Source organism: Typha angustifolia, chromosome 7, assembly GCF_048772165.1.
Source record: "Typha angustifolia cultivar Huaian chromosome 7, ASM4877216v1, whole genome shotgun sequence".
Lineage (NCBI taxonomy): Eukaryota > Viridiplantae > Streptophyta > Magnoliopsida > Poales > Typhaceae > Typha > Typha angustifolia.
In genome coordinates, this window is record NC_133245.1 from 7159231 (window position 1) to 7171501 (window position 12271).

The following is a 12271-nucleotide window of genomic DNA, read 5'->3' on the forward strand; positions in this document are numbered from 1 at the left end:
CGACAATGACAACAAGCCTTTACATCCAACTATTTGTGGGCAATTATATGGATCATTTTCTCCATTGAGTCCATTTTGTGCATCAGTCTTTCCAATCAAACACTGTCATATCTTTTGCATACTAATTCCTCCAATTTTACTTTTGGTCTTCCCCTAACATATTAGGATCCTTAAAGCATTGACATAAATTGTGACCGTAGACCGATCAATAATATCTTACAGTTTACTTAGGTTTTTGGAACCCTAGGTCAAAAAGCTAAACTCAAGAGAATCCATCGTTAATCTACATCACAACTCATCTCATGCTCAAAGAATCCTGAAATGTGAATTCACATTTTGATTCATTTTAGTTTTTCGTTATCTCTTAAAATGCTATCTAACTACTTAAGCTTTTAGGTTAGTTGGTTACTTAACATGGTATAAGAGCCTGGCTTTTTAGAGGCACTGAGTTCAAACCTCATTTATTGGTGTAGAGGGTCGCATGTCCTACTGTCTTTCACCTATCCACTAAGGGGCATCTTAGAGACCCTAAGTTCAAACCTATATATAGTTGGTCTACTATCAAACTGTTTAAGTTTATAAGTCAACTAGTTTCCAAACTCTATCATTTTTCTTTATTAAAGTTTCCATCCTGTTTACTCAAACTTTATTAAATTATTAACCTAGACTAGCCTCTAGCAATCCATAGCTTGATTCTAGACTTTCTATTAAGCATGGTTGGTCGTGTCGGTCGGTACGCCTCATGCCGATCGGCACTTGCCGTGCCAGTAATGGCACAACACTTGGCACGGGGTGCCAGTGGCATGCCCCCATGCTGACCCGTGCTGATCGGCACGTGCCATGCTGAACCATGCCAGGCTGGCACGGCTGTGTGCCGTTTGGCACAGCCCCATGCTAATCGTTGTGCCATATAGAGCCTTTTTTTTTAATTTTTCTATTTTCATCGGTCATTATTAAATCAACTAATTAATTGATCATTTAGAAGGCTTAGATAAAATTGATGATAATGAGACTAGAGATGATAATGATGATGGTGATAATAACAAGACTCAGTCTGGTGACGATAATAATAGAGATGAGACATGCACCCCTATTACACAACCTTTTCAGAGAGGTATTCTTTTTATAGAGGACTTGAGTTTGCAGGTAGCAAAATATTAAGAGAGGTGTACCCACAGGATGATGAGTTTATCATAATTACTATCATATCAACCACACCCACCAGAACTAGAACACCATTATTATACATTATATTTACAATCTGTATATACTTATGATGTGTCTGTGCCTACGCCGATGTTGTTCACTCCCGTGCATGTTCAATATTCATATCATATCATAGGAGAATTATAAAATTTTTATTTGTATGAAGATTGTGAGATGTTACAACGAGCAATACTATTAGTGAATGAGTTTTGAAAAATATCGACAGTATTTAATACCAAGGATGGCCGTGCCGGCGGCGTACAATTCAATTATATTATGGAGTGTTCAATCATTAATATTAGTTTTAATGGATGTCTTCAATCATAGTATGTGTTGAATAATATTTATATTTAACTATTGTTTTATCTTTAATAAAATATATCATTTATAAAATAATCTAAAAATAAAACATTATAATATAGGTTTTAAACTTTTAATACATATATTTAAATGAAAAACTAAAGATTGACATATCAAGGACCACAAAACATCTTTAAATATCCTAAAAAATTTATTAAAAATATTTTAAATGCGTGCCAGTGGCACGTAGGGGCGTGCCACTGGCACGACGGGGCTTGCCGAGGTGTGCCGCTTGTGGCATGGCACAACACGTGCCACAGGCACGACCATCGTTGCTATCAAGCATCCATAGGAGAATTAATTTCCTTGCTTCCATCTCAATGCCCCTACGAAAGATATGTAGCCTTTCCTCATCCTACACCAGGAACAAGTTTGGATTTCAAGGAAATAGTTACAGGGAATCAGGGATAGCTTACTAACTATTGAAGTCAAATAACCAGCATGCAAAAACAAATAACCAATGAGTAAAGCTTACAGATATGATAACATATGGTAAAGTTTTGGCAGATGAAGCAAATAGATCTCAAGAAAAAGAATTACACTGTATGACATCAAAAAAGAAGAAATAGTCAAAAACAAATGACGGCATTATATGATGCTAATAAATTCACAGAGTAAGCTACAGAGTAGGGGGTGTGGGCATCATGTGGAAAAACAATGCTATCATTAAGGGATGAATATCTGGCTCTTATGCTACCATGGTAAGTCAACTGTGCAGTGTAACAGTGAATTTCAATAGTTCAGATGTATTGCAGAATGCAGATAGAATAAGAGGAACAGATGTTTGCACTCAGATAATACAGTCTTAAACGTATTAAGGTGTTCTTAATCATAGAATCAATAGAACAATTTGTACTATTCATAGTCTAATGAGAGACATCATCATGTTATGTAAAAAAGAAACTTGATGTGATTGTTATCAGAAATAATCCTCAATGAAAGTTTGAGCAAATCCAAGTATAATAAAAGAAACAACAGATGTAGCGATGAAACATTCCTACCAAAGAGAATTCTGAAATATTTGATAACTTCATAAGGACACATTTTTATACCAGCAGAGAATAAATCATAAAATCATGTAAAATCAGCCTTCAACAAAACGTGTATTGATATAGCAAATTACCATGTACAAATGTGAAATCCTTCACGTGATTCATATCTAAGTCCCGTAAGTTAATCACATACGACGACTCAATGCGAATGGAACTAGTGCCTCCCGCACTAGCAGGCTCATCATCTCCAACTAAATTTTGGCCAGCCTAATCAGCAAATGCTTAGAAGAAACTCATTAGCAATGTTAACATTAGCATATCAAATGTTTAAATACAAAATAAATTCAAAAATTTTGCAAGAAACAACAATATCATGTTTAAATACTCATATTCTGTAGAATGTTTAACCGCATATTCAGTAATTGATGTGAATCAAATATTGTGACAATTAGTGATGCCCCTTGAGCAGCTAATAATTACTATTTCACAAAAAATTATGGCTAATTGATGTAGAACAATGATAAGAGAAGAACAAAATAGCAAACCCATGGGATCCACCTACGAGGTGTTGGAATCCACCAACAAGAAACAAACCACGGATTTTGTAACAAAGTAGATGATCTCAAATCTCAAAACATTCATTAATCTCAAATAAGAAGACAACAAGCCCTTATATGGGTAAATCCTAAAAGATAATAAGACTAAAACTACCATAAAATATAAAGAATAAACTGCCATCAATACCAAAGTCCCTCTCCCAAGATCTCTAACCAATGTCTAGGACAGTAGGCCACTCTAATAGTCCTCTAATATGTCTGGATCAACCTGTTGTAGCTTATCATGAGTAATCCACGTGCTACACGTGATGGCAGCAACAATGGTAGCGACGGTAGTAACGAGGTGACAGTGATGACGTGGACGACAGTGAGGATGAGGCATGGTCGGAGTTGCGATCAGAAATGCGGTAGTGGATGTGTCCTCACCACTAATAATGTAAAATGTTTTAATATATTTTGCAATCCTGTGTTAGGCTAGATGCAATTGCCAAGGTGCCACCATTTGCTAAATGCTACAAAACCCAACTGGCTGCTCTACAACTGCCAAGCACTTTTTGTAGCATTCTGCATTTGCAGAATAAATGAATGAAATAAATCCTATTAGTGCTCGTCCCCGAGCAGTTTCTATTTTCTCATTTTTCTTTTGAGTGACATTATACCACATCAATTTGAAGAATTACAAGAAATTAGGATACAGTATTTATGTTGGATATTCTTAGAGACTTTTAGTAAAATGACATAAAATCTGCCATAATGATACAGCAACAAATCTAATGTCCTTGAAAAAAGGAAACTCAAGTGATCACCTCCAAAACTAAAGAACAAACTTATCATACGATTCATACCACACCAAGAAAGAAAATAAAGAACGAAGATAATAAGTATCTAGTAATAGACAATATTGTAGAAGAAATTAAAGCAACAAGGATATCATTATGGATTTCGGATCCTTGACAAGGACAAAGAACTGATCACTTACAAAACCTAAGAACAAGCTTACAATAACAAATTAAAAACAAAAAACAACAATGATCTAGAACTTGAGTAATGAGGTGGATTTGACTTGAATTCAACTTGTACCTAACCCAATATTCAATCATGATCAATCACATTTAGCTGATTGTTAAATGTTTCATTGAATCCCCATCACAGCTAAATATTTGTATTTTCTTTGGTTAACCAAAGTCAATCTGACGAGAAAAAGAACTACTTCAAAGGAGACAAAAGTAACAGGGATTAGAAGAAATAGCATGTCTTTATTCATCAAAATTTGCTATTTAACGAAAAGCACCTATAGGTCAGCTTTTAGAGTAAGTAGAGTAACTCGCAACAAGGGATAGTTCTAAGGTTCTGAAGTTGACAATTTTCAGCATTTTGATTCAGAGGGTGATATCCATAATTATAAGGGGAAGGAGAAAGAGAGCCAAGAGGATATAGGTTCTGAACAATTAGTAAGATAGAGAGCTAAGAAATCAATAATTAGTTATCTTAGTTCAAATGACAGTTGGGTTCTCATGGAAATATTTGGAATCCAAACCTAGTAACCTAAATCAGCCAAGAATATTTGAATAAAAAACAAAGTGTTTTTAAATGAACCCTTAGTTTAGTTGATTTTCAGTCTCAGCCTAAAATGCCAAAAACCTGCAACCTAAACCACTCAAATAGATGACCAGAAACAAAAACAAAAGGTAGCCAATAGCAACCTGTTTGTCCGAAATCAGCAAAATTTAGCTGTAGTGTTGGTTTTCGACACGTTGCAGCTGAGACAAATCAATTTTGGATGAAATGGATCATTTTCAACCAAAACTTAAAACTGTAATGTTTATACAATACGTTCAATATAGTAATCTTCTTAATTTGTGACAACTGCATAAAGTCCAAGATCATCTTGGTAGTCAAACAATAAAGTTGCTCAAATAAACTCGAGAAAGGTAGTTCTTCCAACTTGAACCTCTAAATTAGTTTCTTTTTGAATATCAATTCAATAAAGAAAAGACTTTCCAAGGCTTTTACAAAGATAAATATTATTTATCTTGAGATAGCAAGCCGAAAGGGGTTGACACTTGGCTAAACAAGTGTAGTACCATGCTCATTCTTTGCTTGAGCGTTCTTCAAGAGTCATCTTCCTAGCAAAATCATCTTGATAGAAGATAACTTGGTATTTTTTTATTATAGGCGGGAGAACTGAAAACACTACTATTTAGTACTTATAACGGTAGTTCAAATCTACTGATACCGGTCTAATCGGATCGTCTCACGGGAACATTGGGGTCAACAGATCGAGTCTATTTAAGTTAATTATCTTATTAGCTTATGTTATTTAGTGAGAGTCCCACAGTTCTGGAAAAGTATCCATTAGATATTCCTGAGACATTCAAATAATATGAAAGCAGACAGATAATATTGAGGACATCATCATCTACAATTTTCATATTCAGAGTTTTTTTCGAGAACAAAGAACCAACCCGAGAAAGATAGAGAACTAATTTATCTAAGTTTATTAATTTATATCTTGTTAGGTTTAGGACTTTGGTTTATCATTGTTCATGTTTATCTCTTATGTAAACTTTTCAAGCAAATCGTAATTCGAGTCATGCAAATATTTTCAAGCTAGTTCTAGTAAGACTCATTATATTCGACCTCTATATATAGAAGGCGTCAGTCTCTTTTGCTTAATCATCTAAGCATTGAAAATTATATTTTAGTCTTAGACTAACTTAGGAGTAAAAATAAGAATAACCTAAGAGTAGAATACCATCGGCCACCTCTATCTAAAACCTGGACCCTTTTATTGCAGATTGACTCTAATCGACTCATAACATCTATAGAGAAAGACTCAAACAGCAAGTCCAAACATTGTGAGTAAGATGGAGCCTGATGAATATTAATAATCTACAAGATATATCTGGCACAAGTATCCATGCATTCAACTTAGTCTTTGAGGAATGAAGTCGTCAGTATCTAACAAGAAGAAAGAAATAGAAGATATCCTTCATAGCAGGAAACAACACCTGAGCAGCCTTAAGAATAATCATTTGAAGCCCATAAATAAGTGCTCCACTACATCGACCAAGGGGATCAGCCTTTACGACAGGACCCCTGGCAAAAGATTCCCTGCCTCTTTTCAGGTATTGCCAATCTGGTCCTTCAAAACAGTGCATGGAACTGCAAGCAAATAAGGAATGACAGAGTTTAGCAGTAACAGTTCTGAAAAATTATGCCTCACAAGTATAATAAGCAACTAAATCTCTGCTGAGGATTCAAAACAATAGAAAATTATATATAAAATAGGAGGGATTGAAAAGTTTTAGCCATAAACTAGTTTATACGTATATATAACAAGCGAGGTAGAATTTCCAACAATACTTATTCCTACTAACTAAAACCTAAAATTCACAGAAGTATTTTAAAAAAGACACTTCCTAACCACCTCCAAATAAACCACAGATATTAACGACAAGCTTCATCTGCATGTTTCCACATACAAAAAGAAATGGTTTTTCATAAATAACAAAAACCGGCATAAAATGGCAAATAAACTTTAGACTAGTAAACAATATACAATTGCATCAAAATTGCACCTTCAGATTTGTCAAGCAATTTCAACACAATGTAAAAAGAAGCAAAAGGGATCCAAGAGGATTGGGAGTTGATCTATATCATCATCAACATCAAGGCCTTCTCCTACAATTATAGAGTTGGCTCGAACAAAATTAGAAGGGAGGCTACTGCAAGAATTGATTAGTAACTTCAAGCAGCTGTTAGATAAACATCAACCCTCCAGAAACCATATTCTCACTGAAGCAGGCAAGTGAAGGCCTTGCCATGGAATCTACTAGCACAGTCAGTGAATAGCGTCATCTAACCAGTTGGTTGCAATGCAAGCTCATCGAAAAGAGGAGCGATCTTTCAAAAGTTCAGTCGGAGATGGAAAGTATCTAGCCATTTTGTTATCATGTATCATTTTTTAATATTGTCCAGAAAGTTCATGAGGGCCTTCCACCATACCAGAAAATTGCAATCGTGGTCAAAGGCGACACCAATTGCAACAGTTGGAATGTTGAGTCTGAGAAGCATCTTCATAACACATCAACAAACAATTTAATTGGCCTAAAATATTAAATGAGTAGTCACTTTTGCCTTCACAAAACTAGCATTTGTTTTTAGAGAAACTCATTGAATGTCTCAGGATTATAAAACATACATAAATACCAGCAAAGAGTCTGTATCAGGTAATAAGAAAGAAGATATATGCAACTAAGAAAATTAACAACAAAGAAAAATAATTTATTGCCAAGTATGTAATATATAAAACAAAGTCCCTTTCCCTGCATATCATGTGCAGGTAGTAGGGTGGCATAGCACGCCACAGGTATCATGCCCATACATAGAATGGACCAAATGGTCTGCATCATCTGTCTGTGAGTCCTTCATTTATAGATATATAGGTTAAGTGGCACATATATTACCTACTACGCAGTCCATGTATTGAATCATCATACTCTAAGACGGTGATTTTTGCATCTCGGAAGGCTAGGACAATTGAATCTCTTCTGTTGCTGCGATTATCAACTCCAACAGACAGTACTGCCATGCACTCAACATTGCCATGCAACCTAGACATAATTCAAAGATTTAAGATACCGAAGAGCTTAACATACTAAAATAACATTCTAAAAGCCACTCAGAATCGGTTATAATCCATATCAAACAAGATGAAAGAGGATATAAATTATCTATTGACAAGTATAAGTATCGCTGCATCAGCAAGACAGCAAGTGATTGAACATAAAAGTAAAAGCAATGTATGCATCAGAATAAGGAAATTTCAATTTGTGACTTGAGCATATTGGCTTGGTCAAACTGCAAAAGTACAAATTTTGGAGAGACTGTCAGATACTGATGAGTAAGAGGCCATCACAAAAGGCTAAATAAAGACGAGTACCAAAAGTTGTTATGAAAAATGATTCCTAAGGGCTCTTCATGTTCCACCCAAGAGTACAAAAACTTGTTAAACAAGTAATATAATAACTGTATGGACTCTTCATTTGCTTGAGTTCTACATACTACAGAGTTTACTAGACTTAGGCACATGCTGCACCTGAAGTGGGGGGAAAGTGCAGTCAACATGGACCAAATAATAACTTTTACCCTTATTTACACTAATTTTGAGACATTCAACCAAACTGGACATTATTTAGTAGATTTTTTTTTTAAAGATGTAATAAGAACAAAAGTCACTTATACATACATATAGGTACTTACCATCTTGTCTAATTTCAAGGAGGAAGTAAATAGGTGGCCACATGCTTTATTAGATAGTTTCTGACCATTTCGTGCAAGGATTTAAAGAAATAAGAACTCCAGACAGTAGCAGCCAAACTATAGGTGTGTAATGCAGTCGAAATTGCCTTAAAAAGTTTGCAAGCCACAGGTTAATGCAATATATATATATATATATATGAGAGGTCACGCCACTCAAAATTCTAAATGATGGGCATATAGAAAATACATGTACTGTCACACATGTGCAAGCCAGGATATAATCACCAAGAATAAGGTATATTAGCAAATGCACACTAACCCATCTGAAAGTCCAGGCATGTTGACCCTCTTATGCATGTGACTTGTGACAATACAAACAGATATACAGCAAAGCTTTAATTATTATCAACACTGCAACCTATTGGCATGGTATTACCAGTCAATGTGTAGAAGAAATAGTATACTGATACAGAGAATTTATTCCAAAGTTAAAAGAACAATTCGGTTGCAAAAAATAAAGGATATTTTACCCTTTTGTAATTATAATGAACGTAAACCAACTGGATAGAAAAGGAGAGGAAAAATATCTGGCACCAAATGGTCAAAAAACCCTAGTACCCTACTAGATTTTTGCTAATTAGTGGTGACAAAGCCCATTTAGCACTTTCTGGTTGATCTATATTTAGTAGTTCCCCAACAGCCAACAGGTGGGAGACAAAATCCAAAAGGAGAAGATCACAATAATACACTAATATGATAATAATACATTCATTAGCTTGAGGCTCAAAATGATTTTTGGATCAGTTAAGATATCCAAAACAGAAAAATCTACTAGCTTGTAAGTAATTTTATTCGATTTCTTGTTCTAATGGGGGACAGATCTTTCAACGATAATTGATGGTCATCGAAGCAAATAAGGAGACTATATTAAAAATTTGAGTCAGAGAAAGAGGCTAAATTCTTTAGCGACATATAAGGCATAGTCCAGTTATATTTTAAGGTCTCCGAAGATAAGTGATGATCAAAGGGGAGCAAGCTGACCAAAGTGACAATAAGGGTAGAAAAGGCCTAAGCTCTCTGGTGATTTAGGGAACATAGTCTAACTCCACTTCAAGGACTTTCACGAAAGGTTTGACCATCGCATATTTATATTTTGTACAGCTTACTTTAAAGATGGTGAAGGGAGTGAGGAGAAAGAGAAAATTGAGAACAGCAGGAGCGAAGAGGCAAAGGAAAGGAGAGAGAAGAGAATGACTTGAGGAGAAAAAGGTCACAAATAAGGTTACATTTGGGCGAGGCAGGAGAAAGAAGAAAGTGAGAGGGGGTCGGGTTGGGTTTTGTGTAGCAACTAATTTTACATTTACTGATTTTACTTAAGTAAAATCAGTAAATGAGTTGTCCAGGCTATATTTGGCGAACTTGACTCGCAATGACCCATTAACTTAAATTAAATAATTTTTCTGCAGTTTAAATCATAGTTGGGCCAAACCAACCATCACCTAAACCCATTTAATGTAAATTAAATGGTTCGCATTAGTTGAATTGCCTCAGTCAAATCAGATCAACTTGTTCATTCATCTTCCTTTCCTCTCACTCGATCCTGACCAAAGTTGTCAACAACCTTTCTTTTCCAACAAGTCAGCAATTCTCTTCTCTCTCTCTCCTCTCCTCAATGTCTCTTCATTCATTCCCTCAATCCATAGCCACCCTCCCACCTTCCTCTTCCATTTTTTCTCACCCTCTTATTCTTTTTGTTGTCATAAAATAGTGAGCCAGCACAAGATACTCCAACCAGCATGCAAAGTGGAGGGCAATACATAAATCCTTGATATAAATCAATAATTATTTATACTAATATTTTTATTATAAGTTTATTGTGAGAACTGAGGATATATATATATATATATATATTGAGAGAGAAGAGGGTGCACGTGTGTTGCATGTGCAACCCCCTCCCCTCTCCCTCTCCGGCACGCGACAAGGCAGCCACAGATATCTCGCCGAATCCAAATCTAATTTAAATTTGGATTTTTGCTCTATAAATTAAACCCTAATTTTTTTCTCTCCTTAACCCCCAGCCTCCTTTCCCTTTTTCTTCTTCTTCTCCTTCGTTATCTTCACCACATGACTCCTTAGTAAGCCCTCTCCCACCCCTCAAGTTTAATTTCAGTTTAATAAGTTAAAATAAAAATACCTAATTTGTGAGGTTTTGGCTTCGTCGGCGAATCACGCTGGCCGGTGGCTTCGGGTCACTACCGCTCCACCATAGGAAGTCTTTTATCGTTGGCCTCGTGCCATGAACATTCACCTTTCGAGCCCTCGTGGCTCCGGTTGCCATCGGCTATGGAGTCGATTATCATCTACAGCTTCTTCTCCACCTCGTGAGGACTGCAACGTCGCGAGAACGTCGGAGAGCTTGAGGTGTCACCGTTGAACCGTCACCGACACACTCTTTCTCTCTATCTTCTCTTCATCGTGTCGATCGTGGGGAGGGATCTGGTTGGGCTCGGGTTTAACCCGAGCCAACCCTTTTTATTATTTTTGCATGTTCGAGTTTAGGTCTGGATTTCAGATCCAAAGACCCTACTCAAACCACTTAAATGGAGGGTGGGCTGTTAGTCCACAACCTAGTCCATTGCATTTTAGCTAGGCCTTGGCCCAGCCCAATTGATTGATTGATGTAGGCTACGGGCCAGCAACAGACCAGCCTAATCCAATGGTTTTAATTTAACCTATTTTAGTTTTTTAAGTTTTAAATTTTAAAAATTTTGATATTATTCAATTTGAAATTTTTATTATTATATATTATTAAAGGTGGTGATTTTTAGCACGTGAGCTAGAGATTAAAGATTCCAGTTATCTTGCCTACACTCGGGTGAGTAGGTTCACTTACATATTTATTTATATTATATTTTGTACCCTTATCCATGTAAATTGTTGTGTACAAATTTATTTATTTAATTCTTATATGCAAAGTTTATTTATTATATTTTGTGTGCATTTAATTATTATACTTAGTGCATCGCCATACCTTGTACAAATTACAAATTTTAGTAAAAAAATTAAAATAAAACTAGTATTAGTATGACTTAGAGAACAGTCCCAGTACAGATCGCTTGCGGCTTTCTATGGTGACTTAAGTCTATCTGGACGTTCAGAGAAAAGTTTTATATTAGATCATTGGAATTGGAAAACAGTCCCAGGATAGAACAGGAACTTCTTAAAGTGATTCTAACCTCTCAATAGTTAGTGAAAAAGACAGGATGTGTTGATCACATAGTGACACCTTCTGATGATTCTAACCGAATCAGCTATGAGGAAAAAATCCGAGCGTTATCTCAAGATGACTTCTAGTTGATGTGGATCCACAGGGTATAAACCCATTGAGACAAATAAAATTATAAACATTAGAAAGATATTAATATGTTGAAACTGTGCAAGGTTACAAGTTATGACTCTCTATTGTTATCATTATCATTATTTTAATAGGATGTATGTTGGAAATTATCATTTATATTATTGAACTTAAGTTTTATTTAAGGATTTTTATAAATCACACCCTAAATTTTGCCTATTTTATAATTCGCACCCCGTCTTTGGAGATTTTATAATGCGACCCATCCTTTTCTCTATAATGTTCATTTAACACCCCGAGTTAACTTAACCTAACCATAATCAAACTGAATAATACCAGAAAGAGAATATTCTATTATAATCCACTATGTAATTTATAATATTCCTAAATTACCCTCGTACTTATCTCTAATTTTATTGATAACTTGAACATCCATACTTATTGCTTTGTCTCAAACCATGGAGAACATCACCTAAATACCAAGCCAATCTTAGAGCTTCTAAACTCCAAGCCATAGAGATCTTAGAGCTCTCCAA

At 35.4% G+C, this 12271-nt stretch overlaps 1 protein-coding gene across 2 annotated transcripts in view; it reads right to left on the reverse strand.

Annotated features, from left to right (window-relative positions):
• LOC140762489 (probable cleavage and polyadenylation specificity factor subunit 1) overlaps window positions 1–12271 on the reverse strand; it is a 67264-nt gene that overhangs the window by 48747 nt on the left and 6246 nt on the right. For both annotated transcript variants that reach the window (XM_073100332.1, XM_073100333.1), the window contains exons 2-4: window positions 7585–7731; window positions 6127–6280; window positions 2690–2825 (exon numbers count right to left, since the gene is read on the reverse strand). In XM_073100332.1, coding sequence (XP_072956433.1) covers window positions 2690–2825; window positions 6127–6280; window positions 7585–7731 — 437 coding nt within the window. The remainder of the gene's footprint in view (window positions 1–2689; window positions 2826–6126; window positions 6281–7584; window positions 7732–12271) is intronic.